The sequence below is a fragment of the Cervus elaphus genome, chromosome X (genome assembly GCF_910594005.1).
Source record: "Cervus elaphus chromosome X, mCerEla1.1, whole genome shotgun sequence".
NCBI lineage: Eukaryota > Metazoa > Chordata > Mammalia > Artiodactyla > Cervidae > Cervus > Cervus elaphus.
This window is the reverse complement of record NC_057848.1, coordinates 71355779-71376812: the sequence shown is the minus strand read 5'-3', so window position 1 is coordinate 71376812 and position 21034 is coordinate 71355779. Positions and strand designations below refer to the sequence as shown.

Here is a 21034-nt window from a genome sequence, read left to right as displayed (position 1 = left end):
GGAAAGGGCAGAAAGAGCATTAGAGGGAGTCGGGGGGACCCCTCCCTGCCATTCACAAAAACCTTGGAAGCTAAATCAGATCTTGCATTTGAAAGTGCTGATGATACAGAGTGGTGACTAGAAATGGAAATTCAAGGCACGTTTGGCTTTCTCAGAAACTCCTCAACACAGGAAAGGAATTGTCTTCATCAGAAGCTACACCTACTGGCTGCTGTCTATTGAGCATCGAGTACACTACAGAGCAGGGGAGAGGTCCTTGTCCACAACTCTTCTCCCTCTGCTTCCTGGATGCTGCCTGCAGGGAACATGGGATCCTTATGTAAACCTACAACAATTTAGAAATAAATACATGAATAATTCACCAAGATTTTAATACAAAGACAGAAAAATAGGTTCATCTAAATAACAATAGCATGTTGTTTGGGGGAAAAGCATCCTATTTGTGTTGATGCCTGGGGTGGGATGGAAAGGTATTTTGGATGCAGGTGGTGCCACATCCCTGGGGCTGAGCTCCCAAGAAGCAGGAAACATTCCTGCCTGACTGACTGATGGAAGATCTGTCCAGGTGCCATTCATTCAGGGCCAAGGGTGAGGAACTGGGCTTCTCCCAGTGGCACAGTCAGAAGGTGGGTGTTTTTAGGAGAACTACTCTCTTCCTAGAGCCCTCCAGGACAGTTGTGATGCAGACAGGGTGGAAGAGGAAGGAGTATTTTGGATTCTGAGCGCTGCAGATGATATCCTGGGGGTGGTACAGCTAGGTGGACTGAGGAGGGTGGTGATCCCTAGGAGCAAGGGGCAAGGATGCAGCCTAGGATTCTGGAGCTGAGCTTCAAGCTAGAACCACATGAGGACCACACAGTCCTCGCTCTCTGCCCTCCTTCTGGGGTCCATCCTTCTCTCCCTTTCCCTTCATCACGTGGCAGATCTTGGTCAGGAGAAGAGGAGACATGTGGATGGGGAACTGGTGCCTGAACCTCTATGGAAAGGAGCACAAAGTGCCAGGTGGGAACCATGGCTCATAGGTCACTAGGACTGTTATGATATCTCCTGGGGGAACCATCTTCCTTTGGGAAGAGCATGTCCTGTCACCACCGTTAATAGAGAGACCAGTAGCCACATGAGGCTGGGTAGTGTGAACTCAAATGTACTTAGTGTGTCCCAGGGCCTGGCCTTCTATCATAATATAATGTGAAGTCAAATGTAAATAGCTAGAAGTGGCTAACGGCTAGATAGCCCTGCTGAGGAACTGCAGAACCTACACGGGGGCCCAGAAGCACAACTTCCCCTGTGGGCCACTGGGAGTGGTGGTAGGTGGGGTCACTGTTCCCTCTGGTTCCAGGGCCATGTATCTACTTAGTGGGGGAACTATTGATGACAGATGTGGAGTTTGTCCAGTCCCTGGAGGGTGAAACCCCAGCACCACGGGCTCTCATATCCCAGTGTGCACCTCACATGTGCTTCGTAGAGGCCATTCCACTGCTCCAGGAGACCAGCAGCTCTGGAAGCTGTGGTCCCAGAGCAATGAGGGCTTTGGTGTGAGGGTCCAGCCTTGGGTCAAGTCAGAGACATCCTGTACATTCCAGAGCTCAAGATGAGGACCCTGACGAGGACACAAGGACCCCGAGGAGGACACAAGGACCCCAAGGAGGACACAAGGACCCCATGGATCCCACCCCAGCTGTCATCCCTAGGCATCGCTGGTGACGGCATGAGCACTTGGTAGCGTGCCCCTAAATTTGGCATCCCTGTCTCTGACAGGTTGGGGACCTGATATAAGGGGCAGGCCTTAGAAGGAGAAGGGGAGGATAGTAGGCTCTGAAGAAGTCTGGGTGAGGACCCTGAGGAAAGACTGAGGGGAACCTGGACCCCAACACAGAGTGGGCTCAGGGAGTACACAGGGTGGGACGAGCACATGCCGCATTTCCTGACATCCGGGTCTCAGAGACACTGGGGAACTGCTATAGGTGGTGGGGCTTCAGGTGGGCAGAGAGGAGAATTCCAGGTCCTGTGGGGTAACAAGTTGAGGTCCCTGAGGGGGGACTAGGGGGCCCTTGACCTCAGAGAAAGCTGTCTCTGTTGTCGGTCCTTGGCGGCCGTGACGTAGGACGAGAACAACAGGCATGGTCTGACTTCCTGACATCCGGGTCTCAGAGAGGGGTATAAGGGGCGGGGCCTCAGTTGGGGAGAGGAGAGACTCTGAAGCTCTACTCGGAGACAAGGTAAGGCCCTGAGGGAGAACTGAGGGGACCCCCAGGGAGGACTGCTGGAGCCCCAGAGATCCCTGCCCATGTCATCAGCCCTGGGAGACCCTGGGGTGAGAAGAGCACACTGCGCCTGTCCTGACTTTCTGACTTCCGGGTCTCAGCGAGACAGGGAACCTGGTGTGAGGAGCCGGGCCTCAAACTGGGGGAGGACAGAGCCCCAGTCCTACCGGGAGTCAGGTGAGGACCCTGAGGGAGGAGTGAGGGGAGCCGGACCCCAGAACAGTGGGGACCCAGGTAGTCCCCAGGCAGGACGACCTCGTGTCACATGACTGGGAACCGGGTGAGAGCGGCGGGGCCTCAAAATGGAGGACGGGCCAGTTCCGGGTCCTGCCTGGAATCCAGACTCCAGGCAAGGAAGGACTGAGGCGGTTAGACCCCAACACAGGCAGGGATCCTTGCCTTTGATGGGGGTCTTAGAGGCCCCAGAGCGGGTTGAGCAGGATGTGCAGTTTCTCGACTTCTGGCTTAAGGGGCTCAGAAGGTGAGGTGTTCAGGCAGAGGGTGGAGGCTTCAGGTCCTCAGATGTTGGACTCCCCAGGCAGAGCTGAACCCACCCTCGTGGTCAGTGCTGGGAGTCCAGGCTGGACGTGAGGTGAGGACCGAGCATCTCTCCAGCCTAGGACCCGCAGGAGGCCCTGGTCAGGTGCGGCTGCATGTGGAGCTCTTTCGCACTTTCCCTTCAGACTTGGGTCTTGTTCTTAGTAACTCTGCAGGCCCCCAAAGGGCAGGGTACAGGCTGCAGCCAGGGAAAGGTGGGCACTACACGGGAGCTACAAGGGAACCATTTCCCCCACAACTGGGGCGACCTCAGAGCCCAGGCCTGTGCCACAATCTACCCCCAAGGTGCCCCCTCCATTATTTTCACAGGGGCTCCAGGAACCAGGAGGCAAAGGCAGAGGTCTTAGGCCTGTGTCCAGAGGTCAGAGAACAGAGGAAGTCCAGGCAGTACCAGGAGTCAAGGTGAGGAGGGTGCCCTGAGTGAGCACCAGAGGCTCCCCATCCCAGAACAGAAGGGACCCCACAAAGCCCTAATCTCCCCACTGTGTCAGACCCAGAACCTCAGACTGTGCTGGCTGCCCTTCCCTCTTCGGGCAGCCAGGTGTCAGGCTGCCCAGGATGAGGGCCCCTGTGAGGCCGAGAGCACCCCTCAAGAGGAGATCTGTAAGTGGCCTGTGTTGACCACCCAGGGTGTATCTCTCATCTGAGGCCCATGGTCCCCAGTGTCCTCTGCCTCACTCCTGTCTGTGGTTTGATCCCAGGTATCGTGCTCGTGGTCAAGATGAGTGAGCTGAGCAAGCCTGAGGAAGCCCTTCAGGACCCAAGCAAGGCCCAGGACCCAGAGGAGGCGCAGCTCTTGGGGGCTGAGGGGGGGGAGGCTGCATCCCCCTCATCCTCCTCCTCCCCAGTCTCCTCGTCAGCCCCTGTGGAGGCCTTGCCCCAGGAAGCTGTGAATATAATGGTGGCTAACATGGTGAAGTTCCTGCTCTGCCAGTATCGAGCCAGGAAGCTAACCTCCTACACTGAATTGCTGAATACAGTCCTCAAGGGTAACCAGGAGCACTACCCAGTGGTCTTCTGCCAAGCAGTTGAGTGCATTCTGCTGGTGTTTGGTGTGGATATGAAGGAGGTAGACCCCAGGAGGCGCATCTACATCATGGTCCCCTCCCTGGACCTCACCTGTGATTTGATGCAGAGAGATGGGCAGTGCCTGCCCAAGGCTGGCCTCCTGGTGGTGGTCCTCAGCCTGATCCTCCAGAATAGGGATCACGGCCCTGAGGAGGAGATCTGGGGAGCACTCAACAAGATGGGGGTGTATGTTGGGAAGGAGCACTCCATCTTTGGTGAGCCCAGGGAGTTGCTGACCCAAGTGTGGGTGCAGGATGGGTACCTGGAGTACCGGCAGGTACCTGACAGCAACCCTACTCGATACGAGTTCCTGTGGGGTCCCCGGGCCTTTGCAGAGACCAGCAAGGAGAAATTCATAGAGTATCTGCTTAGGGTCAACCGAAGAACTATTAGGTCCTTCCCACTCCCTTCTGCAGAGGCTGTGAGGGAGGAGGAAAAGGGGCCCTGAGCCAGAGCAGCAGCCAGGCTGATCTTTCCCTCTGTGATTGAAGAGGGAGTGGTGAGCCTTCTCAGTAGTGAGGGCCTGGGCCACTTGGGGGAACCCGGGGTGTAGCATCTTTGTTTTCTCTGTGATGACATGGAAATTCATCTCTGTTTTTTAGGAATTTTTCAAATGTGTTTTTTTAGCTTAAGGCTTAATAAACTTCGGTATCTAACTTTGTGAATGACATTGAACACACATGTATTTGTAATTATCCAGTTTACGGACAAGAGTTTTGCTGGTTTTTAAAAGAGTTTGGGAACTCTCCCATTTTAATTTGTGACCCTGAACATGGTAACATGAGATTAGATTTATAACTATTTTGGAAATGTGAACTTACTTAGCAGTAATGTACTTGGTGAAAGAATTGGAAAATAAAATGTGATTATATTGAAATCTTGCTTCTTATACTTTTTGTCTGTAATTTTATACAACTAAGCTATCTCAAGTTTATTTGGATTTTCCCAGGTTATTATTTAAGAAAGTAGGAGAAAACTAATCCTACTAAATAAGGACCTGCTCCCTGGCTCATTTATTCCACAGAACTTCACAGAGCCTGTGCTCTGTGACAGGCCTTGTTAGCAATGGGGACACTAGGAGAAGCAGGACACCCCTACACCTAGAGTGATGATCTAAGAGCTGCAGTCACATGAGGAAGGTGGAGAGATGTCCCCTAGTCCCACAGAACAACGCAACATGGGGCAGGGTGGTGGTATTCCAGGAGGATCCCTTGAGTGTTGGTGCCTGAGCCAGGGTGGTTTGGGGCTTTGGGAAGCTGGGTTCCTTCTGTGGGAGGTGACTGTGATTAGGCTTGGTGGTGGCAGCAACCAGACCTCTCGACGGTGTCTTATGGGTGAGAAGAAAATTTGAAATGGGACATGTCTGTTAGAAGTTCCTCTTTACTCAGAGATGAATCTCCTGGGTCCAAAAGAGAAAGTGTGCTTTGATCAAGATCAAGTAGACACCTGGTTTTTCTGCCTGAGAGTAAACACACTCGAAAGGTTCCAAATGAGACATGAGTGAATTTGGGTTGGCACACAGTCTTCTCAGTCTCTGGGTACATAGCTGAAGACATTTCAGTTACCACTCTCAGTCTCCCTGTAGGATTTTAATGGGGATCGTCTTTGAAACTGGCAGTTGGTCTCTTAAACTGATGGAGTGGCTTTCCTAGGCGGTGAGACCCCAAAGCCATAAAAATTGCTGTGAAGCTTAATTCACACAACTCAGAATCCTCCTTGAAGATGAAGGGTGGTGCATTGTGCATATCTTAGCCAGATTTTATAAAGAAAACTCCCACTGTCCTTGTCCTCCCACTATCTCTTGTCTGATACCTGCCCCTCACGAAGGTCATGACTATCAAGGAGCCCAAGGGCACCTGTGCAGGTGTTCGGGCAAGTTCCATCATGTTGCTAGCCAAAATGTTGGCCTTCTCTGCCCACCAAAGGTAAAAATTACAGAGACAGAGTGGGCAGGCAATAGAAAGGTGGTTTTAATTCTCAGCCAGCAGAGAGGGGAACAAAGTAGGGAATCTAGGGGCTGATATAAGATGAGGGCTCCCAGTCAGGAGTCAGTGATGAGGAACAAAGGCGTTAGGATCTTGATTTCTTCCTCTTGCATTGTTTCAAAGTCAGTCATAGACTGGCGTCAGTAACCCAGTAATTGAGCCTGGCAGTTCGGTGACTCTGTGGCCTACTTTCTGATCTGTAACTACAAGGGGAAGGGAGTTGTAAGATACACGATGTATTTAGCATAGAGTCAAAGAAAAATAGATGTGAAGTATAGCTCCTGTGGGTTTCCCTGGTGGCTCAGCTGGTAAAGAATCCACCTGCAATGCAGGAGACCCCGCTTCGATTCCTGGGTCAGGAAGATCCACTGGAGAATGGATAGGCTACCCACTCCAGTATTCTTGGGCTTCCCTTGTGGCTCACCTGGTTAAGAATCCACCTGCAATGTGGGAGACCCAGGTTTGGAAGCTCCTCTGGAGAAGGGAACGGCTACCCACTCCAGTACTCTGTCCTGGAGAATTCCATGGGGTCACAATGGAATACAGTCAATGGGATCACAATGAGTCGGACACGACTGAGCGACTTTCACACTTTCATAGCTCCTGTAGAGTTAGGGTGCAGAAAAGCAAACCTTAGTTTCAGACATGCAGAGTTAGGAGAAGTTAAATTAAAAAAAAAACAAAACTAAGAATGTTCAGGCCTGCTCACTGTTCTCTTTACATTCTTTCTTCTCAGGAAAGGGGGACAAAACAAACTCATTCTGCGTGTTTTCCTTTTCACTGCAACACTACCACCCAGCCTCATCAAAATCACCTTCCACAGAAGGAACCCAGCTTCCCAAAGCCCCAAACCAACCTGTCTCAGGCACTGAGTGCTCCTTCTGGAGCCCCACCACCTCACACTGTGTTGCCTTGTTGTGTGGGACTAGGAGACGTCTCTCCATCTTCCTCATGTGACTGCAGCTCCTAGACCATCGCTCTAGGTGTGGGGGGTGTTCTGCTTCTCCTACTGTCCCCACTGCTAACACGGCCTTCCACAGAGCAGAGGCTCTGTGAGGTTCTGGGTGAGACTAAGCCAGTAAGCAAGGTACTTATTAACTCAGACCAATTATATCCTAATTTCTTTAATAACTAACGCAAATCCAAATAAACATAGATCTTTTAGTTTTACGTAATAACAGATGACCTAAGGTTTTAGAATTAACTTTTGTTTTTTATTCTCTATTTCCTTTTACTTTTTTTCCCCCACGCCCCGCAGTTTTGGGGATCTTAGTTCCCCAACCAGGGATTGAACCTGGGCCCCCACTGCATTGCCAGAGAATTCCCAATTTCTCTATTTCTTGACTCCATCAATTTTATTGTTCTTTCCCATTTCCAAGAAAATTCCTATTCCAATGAAAATTTAACTTATTCAGGGTCACAAAATAAAATAGGAGAGTTCCCAGTCTCTCTTACAAAACAGAAAAACTCCTATCCTTAAACTGGGTGAGTGCCAATACATATGTGATCATTGTCATTCACAAAATTAGATATTGAAGTTTATTAAGACTTCAGCTGAAAAAAACAATATTTGAAAAATTCCTAAAGAAAATAGAGATGAATCTCCATGTCACTGTGGAAAGAAGGAACCCAAAGATGCTACACACTGTGCCCCCCCACCTGGCCCAGGCCCTCACTACTGAGAAGGCTGACCGCTCCCTCTTCAATCATGGAAGGAAGGATCAGTCTCCCTTCCTGCCCCCAGGACATGCTGTTAGACATGAGCCTGGAAGGAGCCTGACTGCTGCTCTGGCTCAAGGCCCCATTTCCTCCTCCCTTCCAGCCTCTGCAGATGGGAATGGGAAGAACCTGGAAGCCCCTTGATTGATTTTGAGTAGATGCCCTAGGACGTGCCACTTGCTGATCTCTGCATAGTCCCAGGGACCCCGCAGGAACTCATAGAAGCAGGGTCACTGTGGGGCACCTACTGATACTATAGGCACCCTCCTGAACCCACTTGGGTCAGCACTCCCTGGGCTCCCCATAGATGTAGTGCTCCCTCCTGGCATATATGCCCATGTCATCCAGAGTTTCCCAGATCCCCTCTTCAGGGGCACAGTTGCCCTCCAGGAGGATCACGCCTAGAACCACCACCAGGAGGCTGGTCTTCAGCATGCTGTGCCCATCACTCACCATCCCATCGCAGGTGAGGCCCAGGGTGGGGACTAGCATGTAGGTGTGCTTCGTGTGGTCCACCTCCCTCACATCCATGCTGAAAACCAGCTGCAGGCACTCTGAGGCTTGGTGAAAGGCCTCAAAGAAGTGGTACCCATCCTCTCTGAGGACCATGTTCAGGATTTCATCCTTCGTGGTCAGCTCCTTGGTACAATACTTGAGGAGCAGGAAGTGTACCAGCTCCACCACCAGCAGATGCAGTGTGTCTAGGTGCGAGGACTCGGCACCTTCCTAGTCCTGCCGGGTGCTCGGTCCCTCCTTGTCTTGGCTGCTGGAGGCCTCATGTTCAGATTGGCTCCATGGAGCAGCAGCCATGGCAGGGAGTGAGGGGAAGTCACCCTGAGGGCTCATGGAGGGGACAAGGAGCCTCAGCATCAGCCAACTCCAGCTCCTCCAAGGTGCCCAGGAATAGGATAGAGGAAGAGGAGGAAAGCGAGGAAGAAGGGGAAATGGATACAACATCTCCTCCTCCTCCTCCCCCTAAATGAACAGTGCCTCCACTGGGCTCTCAGCCTCCCTTGGGTCCTGAAGGTTGGCCTCACTTTCCTCGTGGAGCTTGCTCATCCCAGGCATGATGACTGGGATCAAATCACAGACAGAAGTGAGACAGGGGGACAGATGGGGACCACAGGCCTTCAGGAGAGAGGGAGTGAGTGGCCTCGGCTGAGAAACCCACCCTGGGCAGTCTGACACAGGCCACTGACAGGTCTCCTCTTGAGGGTTGCTCTCAGGCCTCACAGGGACACTCCTCCTGGGCAGGCTGTCCTCTGCTAACCCAAAGGAGGAAGTGATGTGGATCTGAAGGGTGCAGTCAGCACAGCCCAAGGTTCTGGGGCTGATACAGTGGGGGGAATTTGGCCTTGTGGGGTCCCATCTGTTCTGGGATGGGGAGCCCCTGATGCACACTCAGGGCACCCACCTCACCTAGACTCCTGGCACTGCCTGGACCTTCTCTGCTCTGCAACCTGCGGACAAGAGCTTCAGACCTGTGCTTTCATCTCTGGCTTCCTGGAGCCCCTGTGAGAGGAAACAAGGGGGCACCTTGGCTTGTAGACTGTGGCATGGTGCTGAGCCCCTCAGTGCTGACAGGAGGACTGGGCTGTACTCGGCGAGGTACCCCCTGTCCTGAGGTGAGTGGTGCCCCCTGTGCTCACAAAGGGCCCTCCACTTCCTCCTGGCAGGGTCTGGGCCCTCCCGTCTGTTGTCCTGAGGCAAAATTCTCAAGACACATTCCCTGTACTGAAAGGGAGAAAGAGAGGGGCCTTGAATACTGGTCATGCCTGCCCAGGGGCTAACAGGGCTCACAAGGGTTGACCAAATTCTATGGAGTCCTTCTGTGCTTGGATGATGGGCAGTCAGCTCAGTCTCCACCTTGACACCCTGGAAGGCCTAGGGCAGTGCCCTCTGTTGACTGTGACCCATCTCCTTAAGCAACGGCCTTAACATTCATGACAACGGAAGTGAGAGCACCAATGCACCCACCTCTTCTGGGCCACCCCAGGGTGACCAAAGGGGCAAGGCAGGCTGGGCTCCAAGTACTGTGTGTGAGGAGGAGTCTCCCCAGTGCTCCCCCTGACCTCTGCGAGGGCCTGAGGTCAGACCCTCAGAGGAAGACCCCCTGGCCTTGACCAACCATCTAGCTGAGGAGGTGGGCCTCAGGGCTCTGATGGTTTCTAGGGCTGGCAGGAGGGATTTCTGCGGCTCCCTCTTTGGGGTGAGACTTGGGGGTTCCCCACTCCTTCTCAGGGTCCTCACCTTGACTCCTGGTGACTCCAGGACTCCTGCTGCTGAGCAGACATGCTCCCCAGATGGCTGCCCCGGCGCAGTCCTCCCCTTCCAGGTCTGCCTCCACAGCAGGTGTTCCCCCCCCCACCACGCAGGGTCCCCGCTGTTCTGGGGGAGGTTGCTCCTCAGTCCATCCTCAGGACCTTCACTTTGATTGCTGTGCAGCCTGATCTGACCCATGCAGACTGATTCCCCCTGAAGCCTTAGCCCTCCAGAGCCCTCCAGAGCCCCTCAGAGCCCCTCAAGCATCTTGGAAGGAAGAGTGCATCACTCCAGCCTCCATGCTGGGCTCCTGCAGGGGTACAGTGGACCGCCCTGCAGGTAGGTTCCTTTCTCTCTGAGCAGGGGACCCGGCAGTCCTCCCCAAGGGCAGCCTAAGGCCTTTCCTGCTCAGGCTCACCCTGGGGCCCCTCGAACTCAGTCCCTTCCCCCCAAACTCTGAGGTGCTGTGGTAGGGGAGGGGTGTTTCCTAGTCCTCCTCGGGGTCCTCCCTCACTGTCTGATGGAGCCCGGGCCCCTCCCTCTGCCCACCTGCAGCCTCCTGAACCCTCAACCCAGACCTTCAGCTGATCCAAATGGAGAGGCTGCCCTCAGGGGGGCGGCACCTGGAGCCACACGCCCAGGTCCAGGGTGACAGCAGAGGCAGAGAGGGGGACGCTGGGTTCTGGGGTCCAGGGGCCGACTCACCCTCAGGGTCTCCACCTAATGTCCCCAAAGGTCCTGGGTAGCCCGTCTACATTCAGACAGCCCAATCCTCACACCAGGACCCTAGCCTCTCTAAGACCCAGATGCAGAAGTTGGGACACACCACATTTACTTCTCTTACCTGGGGGTCTCCTAGGCCTGGCGGCAGGGGTGGATTTCACTGTGGTCGCCTCTGCTCTGGGGCCCGGGGTCCCCTAGGGCCTCCTTCAGCATCCTCACTTTCACTTTGGTCCCATGTAACCCTCCCCTCTTCCCACCTGAGTGCCCACCCCTATTCCAGGCTCCCAGTCTCTCTGGGACCCAGATGAGGAAGTCGGCACAAGTTTCCACATGCTATCTCACCCTGTGGCCTCCCACAGCTGAGGTCAGGGCCAGTTTATCTGGGACACTCCACCCTCACCCATATTCTGGAGTCGAGGGTCTTCCCAGTGCACCCTCAGGGTCCTCACTTTCAGTCCCAGTAGTCCCGAGGTCTCTCATCTGCCCATCTGAGTCCCCACTCCCACCCCATTGCACCAAGTCCCAATCTGGCTGAGACCTAATGGGAAAGTCAGGACACCCTGCCTCCCAGGACACAGGCCTCCCAGGCCTGACAGCAGGGGTGGGCTTCTCTAAGATGCCCCACTTTCCTACTGCCCCACTTTTCAGGGCTCCAAGAGCCCTTCACTCCTCCCTCTGCTCCTCATGTTGGCTCCCTTCAGGAACTGGGCTCCTCCCTCTGCCCCCTTGAATTTTCTGCCCTGAGACCCAGGCCCTCCCCCTCCAGTCCCCTGAGGTAGAACCGAGGGGGAACTCACCCTGACGAGCCCACTTGTCTGGGGTCTCCCAGGGAGGACACAGATTCTGTGAGGTCTTAGTGTATATACTTAGTGCATTGTACTCTCTGCCCCATGCTTAATGGTTTAGACATCATATGTCCTTTTGCTTTGTCTATCCCTCATTTACTTTTTGTGAATATAGATGATTTTCCTTTTATCATTTGTCCTTCTTCCATGCTTATATGTGGTTGATTATTGTTTTCACTGTTCATTTGCTTTTTCCAATGAGATTTCCCTTTGTAATTTTCATATTTGTAATTGTGGCATGTTCTTTTCAACTTTGAGAAGTCCTGTTAAAATTTCTTGTAAAATTGGTTTCATGGTGCTGAACTCTTTTAGTTTGCTTTTCTGCAGAACTTTTGAACTCTCCCGCAAATCTGAACAATAGGCTTTCTGGGTAGAACATTCTTGAATGTAGGGTGTTTTTCCTTTCAGCATTTTAAAAGCCAGATGTCCTTCCCTGTGGCCTGCAGCGTGTCTGCTGAGAAGTCAGCTGATAGCCTAATTGAATTTCTCTTGTAGGTAACTTACTGCATTTCTCTTGCTACTTTAATATCCACTCTTTATCTTTTATGTACATTTTAATTACAATGTGTGTTGATGTGGTCCTCTGGAGATTAATCCTGTTTGAAACTCTAGGTGCTTCCTGAAACTGGAGGTCTGTTTCCTTTCGCAGGATAGGTAACTTTTCCGGTATTGCATCTTCCATTATATTATCTAACAATTTCTCTCTCTCTCTTCTCTTTCTGGGACCTGTATAATGCAAAGGTGAGAGTGTGTGATGTTGTTGTCTCAGAGGTGTCTTAAACTGTCCTCATTTTTAAAACTTCTTGTATCTATTCAACTTGAGTGATTTCCACTACTCACTCTTCCTTTTCTGACCTGTTCCTCAGTATCACCTAATACACTCTTGATACTTATTAGTGTACCTTTAATTTCAGCTGTGGTATTCTTCAGCTCTGTTTGGTTCTTTGTTTTGTTTTCTCAGTTTCATTAAACTTCTCACTTCAGTTCAATTCAGTCGTTCAGTCGTGTCTGAGTCTTTGCAACCCCATGGACTGCAGCACGCCAGGTTTCCCTGTCCATCACCAACACCTGGAACTTACTCCAACTCATGTCAGTCAAGTCGGTGATGCCATCCCACCATCTTATCCTCTGTCGTCCCCTTCTCCTCCCACCTTCAATCTTTCCCAGCACCAGGGTCTTTTCAAATGAGTCAGTTCTTCACATCAGGTGGCCAAAGTATTGGAGCTTCAGCTTCAGCATCAGTCCTTCCAATGAATATTCAGGACTGATTTCCTTTAAAATAGACTGATTGGATCTCCTTGCAGTCCAAGGGACTCTCAAGAGTCTTCTCCAACACCACAGTTCGAAAGTATCAATTCTTCGGCACTCAGCTTTCTTTATAGTCCAACTCTCACATCCATACATGACTGCTGGAAAAACCTTAGCTTTGACTAGACAGATCCTTGTTGGCAAAGTAATGTCTCTGCTTTTTAGTATGCTGTCTAGGTTGATCATAGCTTTCACTCCAAGGAGCAAGTGTCTTTTGATTTCATGGCTGCAATCATCAGCTGTAGTGATTTTGGAGCCCAAAAAAATAAAATCTGTCACTGTTAACATTATTTCCCCATCTATTTGCCATGAAGTGATTGGACCAGATGCCATGATCTTAGTTTTCTGAATGTTGAGTTTTAAGCCAACTTTTTCACTCTCCTCTTTCACTTTCATCAGGAGGCTCTTTAGTTCTTCTTCGCTTTCTACCATAAAGGTGGTGTCATCTGCATATCTGAGGTTATTGATATTTCTCCCAGCAATGTTGATTCCAGCTTGTGCTTCATCCAGTCCAGTGTTTCTCATATGTACTCTGCATATAAGTTAAATAAGCAGGGTGACAACATACAGCCTTGACATATTCCTTTCCCAGTTTGGAACCAGTCTGTTGTTCCATGTCCAGTTCTAACTGTTGCTTCTTGACCTGCATACAAATTTCTCAGGAGGCATTTCAGGTGGTCTGGTATTCCTATCTCTTGAAGAATTTTCCATGATTTGTTGTAATCCACACAGTCAAAGGCTATAGTGTAGTAAATAAAGCAGAAGTAGATGTTTTCCTGGAATTTTCCTAATTTTTCAATGATCCAACGGACTTTGGCAATTTGATCTCTGATTCTCTGCCTTTTCTAAATCCAGCTGGAGCATCTGGAAGTTCACGGTTCACGTACTGTTGGAGCCTGGCTTGGAAAATTTGGGGCATTCCTTTGCTAGTGTGTGAGATGAGTGCAATTGTGTGGTGGTTTGAGCATTCTTTGGCATTGCCTTTCTTTTGGATTGGAATGAAAACTGACTTTTTCCAGTCCTGTGGCCACTGTGGAGTTTTCCAAATTTGCTGGCATATTGAGTGCAGCACTTCAAAGGCATCATCTTTTAGGATTTGAAATAGCTCAACTGGAATTCCATCACCTCCACTAGCTTTGTTCATAGTGATGCTTCTTAAGGTCCACTTGACTTTGCATTCCCGGATGTCTGGTTCTAGGTGAGTGATCACACCATTGTGGTTATCTGGGTCATGAAGATCTTTTTTGTATAGTTCTTCTGTGTATTCTGGCCACCTCTTCTTAATCTCTACTGCTTCTGTTAGGTCCATACTGTTTCTGTCCTTTGTTGTGCCCATCTTTGCATGAAATATTCCCTTGGTATCTCTAATTTTCTTGAAGAAATCTCTAGTCTTTCCCATTCTATTGTTTTCCTCTATTTCTTGGCATTGATCACTGAGGAAGGCTTTCTTCACTCTCCTTGCTATTCTTTGGAACTCTGCATTCAAATGGGTGTATCTTTTCTTTTCTCCTTTGCCTTTTGCTTCTTTTCTCAGCTATTTGTAAGGCCTCCTCAGACAACTATTTTGCCTTTTTGCATTTCTTTTTCTTGGGGGTGGTCTTGATCACTGCCTCCTAAATGTCACAAACTTCCATTCATAGTTCATTCGGCACTCTATCAGATCTAATCCCTTGAATCTATTTGTCACTTCTACTGTATAATTGTAAGGGATTTGATTTAGGTCATACCTGAATGGTCTGGTGGTTTTGCCTACTTTCACTATGTGACTTCTCACTATATACATCTATTCTTCTCTCAAATTCTTTCAGCATCTTTATGATCATTACCTTGAACTCTTTATTTGGTAAATTGTTTTCTCCATTTCACTTAGTTTTTCTCCTGGGGTTTTATCTCATTCCTTCAATTGGAACATATTCTGTCCCCACATTTTTCCTAATTAGATATTTTTATTTCTATATCTTTGGCAGGTTGGTTTTATTTCTTGATCTTGGAGTAGTGGTCTTTGGAAGGAGACAAGCTATGTATCCCAAAAGTTCCCTGCCCTCTTAGTACCAGAAATGTATGTTCTAGTGTTGCCCTCATGGGGACTGCTTGGTCCCCTCTGTTGAGGCAGGCTGACTGGTGTGGGCAGCCTGGTAGACATGGCTGACCCCTGGTCTGCTTGGTTGCCAGGCCTTGCCTTGTGCAGAGGCTGATGATCACCAGTAGGTGCGGTTGGGTCATGAGGTGTCTGACTTCTGAGACTTGGGTGGTCCCAGGTCTAGTGCCGTCCCACTGGTGGGTGGAGCAGTGTTCTGGGGTGGATGGTTACACGGCCAAGGGTTCCCAGATCTAGTGTTAGCCTGCTGTTGTGTGGAACTCATTCTTGACACAGCTGGTTTCAGGGTCCAGGGTGCCCTGAATCAAGTCTCCTCCTTCTCCTCTGGAAATCCAGCTCCTATGGGGTCCCGGGTCTGCTGCTGGCCCACTAATGGGTGGGCTTGGACCTGACATGGCAGGCTGTAGGGATGCAGTGGACCTGAGGTTGCTTCCTTCTCACTGTTGGGTGCAGTGAGGGTCCTAATGCAACTGGAGTGCTAGTGGGTGGAGCTGTGTCCATGCTCACCTATCTGTTTGGTCTGAGTCTTCCCAGTACTGATGCCAACAAGCTGCCTGGTGGTGCTAAGACATCTTGCTAATAAGTGAGAGGGAGGATTTCAAAATGGCACTTGCCAGCACCCATGTCCTTTGATAAAGCGAGCGCCCTCAAGTGGCTGCCACCAGTAGCTCTGCCCCAGGGTGAGCTCCATTTCCTACTGCCTCTCCAGGAGCTCAGAGATGAGCAGGTGGGTCTCACGCAGGCTCTTTCAAATTACTGCATCCACACAGAGTCTTGGAGTGCATGAGATTTTCTGTATGTACTTGAAGAGTGGAGTCTCTAGCTGCTAAAGCTGTCTGGCTCTCTTAAGAGTAAGACCCACTTCCCTTCAAACCCAAATGTTTTGTGGGCATGTTGTCCCAGTGCATGACCTACAGGCTAGGTGCCCAGCATGGGGCTTGGACCCCTCACTTCCTGGGAAGAACATCTGCAGTGGTGATTATCCTACCGTTTGTGCATTGCCCACCCAGGGTACGGCTCTTGACTATACCATGAGTCTGCCTAGCTTACCCATCCTGATGTGGTTGTCTTTCTATACTATATGTGTGTGTGTGTGTGTGTAAATTTATAATTCTATACATGTTAATTTCCATATATATTTCTATATATAAAAATTATATTATTTTCATCACAGACTACTGCTGAATCCTCAGTGTCATACTGTCCCTCAAGAAGACTGTTGAGCTACTAATGGTAAGTTGATCACAATATCTCACTTCCATCCTTGAAGGAGGAGAGGTCTATCTTTGCTGAAATTGATAGGTCCACATTCTAGACGTGAGTTTCACTTCCCCATGTGCAGTGCCTTGTCTGGTGCCACTATTTGAGGTCTCACAGAATGCAGGACTGAGTGACACAGAATATTTCACAAAACCACCCAGGATCAAAAGAACCTCTAATAGGATGCCAGAGGCTCAGAGGGCAAGTGGCCATGAGCTCCAAAGTCACTATCTCAGCCCCCACCTTCCAGAAGCTGCTGGTCTTCTGGAGCAGGGGAATGACTTCTACAAAGCGTACGTGATATGCACACTGGGATATGAGAGTCCATGATGCTGGGGTGTTACCCTTCAGGGACTGAACACACTCAACATCTGTCATCCTTAGTTCCCCCACGAGGTAAGATACATGGTCTTTGAACCAGAGGGTAGAGTGACCCCACTGATCACCACTCCCACTGACCCATGACCCCACTTACCATCACTCACAATGACCCGCAAGGAACTTGTACTTCCAGTCTCCCAAGAGTAGGGTCTATACTTCCACAGCAGGGCTGTCCACATTAGCCACATCTAGCTATTTACATTTGGCTTCACATTATGTTAAGGTAGAAGGCCAGGCCCTGGGACACACTAAGCCCATTTGAGTTCACAATTCCCAGCCTCATGTGGCTACTGGTTACCCTATTGCCGATGGTGACACACAACAGGCTGTTCCCAAAGCCAGAAGGTTCCCCCAGGAGACACGATAGCAGTCCTACTGATCTATGAGTCATGCATGGTTCCCACCTGGGCACTTGGAATCCTCCTTCTAGGGACCAGCACACACAGAGAACTGTCCCCATCCCGGCAGGCAGAGCTGACCTTGATCCTAAGGAGTGTGCGGGTTACTGTGGCACAGGGGGAACAGTGAGGAAACATCTCTAACAGCCAGGTGACGCGTCTTGGGTTCCTGCCCCATTTTATTGGTGAGTTGACAAGTCCAAGAGCAAGGGTCTGAGAAGGGCATCAGGCCCAGGGCTTCAGAACCCTGAGGGACAAAGTCTATATTACCTCACCAAGGAAGCCACTGGAAATCGCTGAGGTCCTTGCTGAGAGTATGGGGGATCTAGAACAGATCTCGGGCAAGAGAGAGTGACCATCAGTTGTGGTGCAGCAGCTGCTGCAACTGGATAGCCCAGCATTTGTCCAGTCTTTCTCTCTGAGCTTCTTTAGGAGGAGAGGAGACCAACCAGAATCCTCAAGGAGCTGTCCTCAGATGAGGTGAACTCTTCAGATGAAGGGAGTGTATGTCAGTGTTGGGAGAGGTGGATTATAGTGGATGCTGTGGTGCCACCCAGATCTCTTCTTTGTCACTAGCCCACTCATTTGCCCAGGGCCACCGGTGTTGGTGGATGAGGACTCAGAGCACAAGTCTTCTGCGGAATTGCCCTCCACTGAAGGGGCTGCCTCCCTGGGGGCAGCTTGTTGTGAGAGACTACTCACAGGACCAATGTGGGGAGGATACAGCAGCCTGACCCCCTCACCTTGATTAGGTTGATCTCTGCAGGGTCTTCCTTTTGATGTCTGCTTTCTGAAAATTACTATGACCACCGTGCTCTGAAATGGCACCAGAAGTGAATAACAGGATGAAATGCAAGTTAGACACAGAGACTTAGCCTTTGGAGATTGAAGTCATGGGCAGGGGGGATCCCTGTGCCCTGTCCGAAGTTCCAGGAGTTTGACCCCCATGTATTTGTGTTGGTTTCAATCACAAATCTATATCTCAAGGCTTCTGTGCCCTAATGGTTATTTTGGCAAGTCAGAGCCTCTTCTTGTCCCAGTGAATAAACAGAACAGAACTAGTAAGCATTTACCACTACTATTATGATAAAAGTATTTATGCCTCACACAGTGAGGCAGAGGAGTATGAATGGATGGACTCCTAGTTAGATGTTTTCAACTGGCCTCCTGTTTTCATTTCATGGGGCACAAAGAAGTGGGCTTCAGGCTGGATACTTAGAAATGTTAGTATTTTCTGTGACAAAGAATAGGTCGGCTACAGTTGAGGCACTTACAATCAGCCTCCTGTTTGCTCTCTGAAATGAATAAAACAATAGAGACAGCGTAAATAGCCAGTGTTTGTCTCTTATAAATACCTAAAGGTAACAGTCATGACAAGGACAGAGGGGTAAAACCCTGTTTGAGTAAAGGATAAAAGGATCTCCACTCCCCCATCTTTTGGGACAAGGGAGACATCAGACATGTGAAAAAAGGCTCCTTGTATGGCCAAAGTCAAGGGATAATACCAGACCATAGTGAGTCTTGCTCCTCACATAAACCTTCACTTTGAGATCCATCTTGGCTGAGGGGTGTGTGTATGAACGCAGGGAAGTGTCCCAGGGTAGGTCACGTGTGGAAAAAGAAACCAGATAATTGGTCTGAAGGAAGACAAAAATCCAGAAGGACTGCCTTATATAAATGACTTTACTGCCTCTTGACTGTGCTCCTGCTCACCAGGTGTGACATCCACACTCTTTTGCTCCAGGAGTGCATCTCTGCCTTGCTTCTGTCTCAACTAAACAAACCATTTCTTTATGTGATCTCCCACTTCTTGTGCTATGTTTCTAATAATAGAATTTGTAACTGCATTTACAGTTTCTGCCTCTGTGATAAATGCATTTTTCACTGGAAGCAATGATCCATGAAAAAATAGCTTTCAGCCTCTAACCCTTGCTAGTCTGGTGGCTAGGATTCCTGGCTCTCATCCAAGCTACCCAGGTTCAGTTCCTCTGCAGGGAATTAAGATCTCACTTCACATAACTGCTCACTGCTACCTCGAAAGATCAGTGCCACTGGGAGGAGCCCAGGTCCTCACCTTGGCCCTGAATGGGTGGCGCCTGGACAGAGCGTCCATCAGTCAGTCAGGAAGGAGCCTTTCCTGCTTCTTGGGAGCTCAGCCCCATAGATGTGGCACCACTTGCATTCAGAATATCTTTCCACCACATCCCAGATATCAGCACAAATGGGATGCTTTCCCCTCAAACAATGTGCTATTGTTATTTATATGAAAAGTTTTTTTTTCTGTTTTTGTATTTAAATTGGTAAATTGATCTTGTATTTATTCCCAACTGTTGTAGGTTTACCTAGGATCCCATGTTCCCTGCATGCAGCTTCCAGGAAGCAGAGGGAGAAGTGATGTGGACAAGGACCTGGAGCCTCTCCCCTGCCCTGCAGTGTATTCGGTGCTCAACAGGCAGCAGCAGGTAGGTATAGCTTGTGATGAACACAATTCCTGTCGGGTGTTGAGGAGTTTCTGGGAAAGCCAACGTGCCTTGAATCTCCAACTATTTCTAGTCACCACGCTATCATCGACACTTTCAAATGCAAGATCTGATTTAGTTTCCAAGTCTCTTGGGAATGTCAGGGAAGGGTCCCCCTGCCTCCCTCCAGTGCTCTTTCTGCCCTTTCCTCTGCAGTGATGCCCTCCCACAGTCTCAGCAGGCTGAGGATGTGCCCCTGCCTCGGGATGTCAGGACGGTCTCCCCCCGGGAGTCCCGGCTGCTTCCGCACGATGGAACTTGCCTGAGCACCTGCACAGGTGCCCTCAGGCTTCCCGACATCCATGAGCTTCATGAGCGGCAGGTATCAGACAAGTGGCAGTGAGAGGACAAGGACAATGGGAGTTTTCTTTATAAAATCCAGCTAGGATATGCACAATGCAGCACTCTTCGCCTCCAAGGAGGGTTCTGATGTGTGTGAATTCAAGTTCAGTATAGATTTTGCCACTGTGATTTCCATAACCCCTCCTCATCTATGGCTTTAGGGCCTGACCACCTAGGAAAGCTGATCCATTAGTTTAAGGGCCCAGGCACCAGTTTCAAATAAGACACTCCATTAAAATCCTATCAAAAGTTTGGGGGGTACTTACCAAGACTTCTTCAAGTATATTCTCCAACACTGAATAGACTAGCAAACCAAAGTCCACTCACCCCTCCCTATTTTGAAAATTTTTGGTGTACTTAGATCAAGCAGCATAAACGGGTTTCTCACTGTTCCTGACCATAGTGCAACTTCCCTTCCTGCCTCAGGAAATTTATCTAGGACAGAAGAGGATCTTCTAATGTGTATGTCCCATTTCAGATTTTCTTCTCATTCATAAGACACTGTGTATAATTCTGGCTGCTGCCACCACCCTGGTTCATTACCATCACCTCTCACAGAATGAACCCAGCTTCCCAAAGCCCCAAACCACCCTGACTCAGGCACCGACACTCAAGTGCTCCTCCTGGACCCTGCCCCAGGTTGCCCTCTTTTGTGGAATTAGGGGATGTCTCTCCACCTTCCTCATGTGACTGCAGCTCTTAGATCATCACTCTAGGTGTTGGGGTGTCCTGCTTCTCCTAGTGCCCCCACTGCTAACACAGGGCCTTCCACAGAGCACAGGCTCCATGAAGGTCTGTGGAATAAATGAGCCAGAGTGGGGCACTTATTAAGTCAGATCAGGCTTTTGGTACTTTCTTAAATAATAACTTGAAAAAATCCAACTGAACAGAGATAGTTTAGCTGTATACAATGACAGACAAGAAGTATAGAGGAACTCACCTCAAATACATTTTATTTCTTAATTCTTACTACGTAATGTCATATTTCCAAAATAGTTATATTCCAATTCCATGTAATCTTGTTCAGGGTCACAAAATAAAATCAAAGTGTTCACAATCACTTTTATGAAACGGAAAAACATCTTGTTCTTGAACTGGGTAAGCACAAACACACTGTGATCAACGCTACTGACATAGTTAAGACACTGAAGCTCATTAAGCCTCCTATTAAAAGGAATAACATTTGAAAAATTCCTAAAGGAAACAGAAGTGAATCTCCATGTCATTGTAGAGAACAGGAAGCCAAAGATGCTACACATCAGTTTCCCCAACTAGCCCAGGCCATCACGACTGAGAAGGCTGAA

General features: G+C 49.7%; 1 protein-coding gene and 1 pseudogene across 3 annotated transcripts; both read left to right on the top strand.

Annotated features, from left to right (window-relative positions):
* Positions 1-21034, top strand: part of LOC122688978 — a 735084-nt pseudogene that overhangs the window by 593289 nt on the left and 120761 nt on the right.
* LOC122688979 (melanoma-associated antigen 9-like) lies at positions 1453-4727 on the top strand. 3 transcript variants are annotated; one of them, XM_043895012.1, is made up of 3 exons: positions 1453-1719; positions 3132-3224; positions 3524-4727. In XM_043895012.1, the coding sequence occupies exon 3, from the start codon at positions 3544-3546 to the stop codon at positions 4336-4338; it is 795 nt and encodes a 264-aa protein (XP_043750947.1). In that variant the 5' UTR covers positions 1453-1719; positions 3132-3224; positions 3524-3543; the 3' UTR covers positions 4339-4727. The 3 variants fall into 3 exon arrangements, with proteins under 3 accessions (XP_043750947.1, XP_043750946.1, XP_043750948.1); XM_043895011.1 differs by lacking the exon at positions 1453-1719 and adding an exon at positions 2155-2219; XM_043895013.1 differs by lacking the exon at positions 1453-1719 and adding an exon at positions 2377-2441.

Coding starts and splice junctions, on each gene's coding strand:
- LOC122688979 (XM_043895012.1), top strand. CDS start 3,544: ATGAGTGAGCTGAGCAAGCCTGAGGAAGCCCTTCAGGACCCAAGCAAG.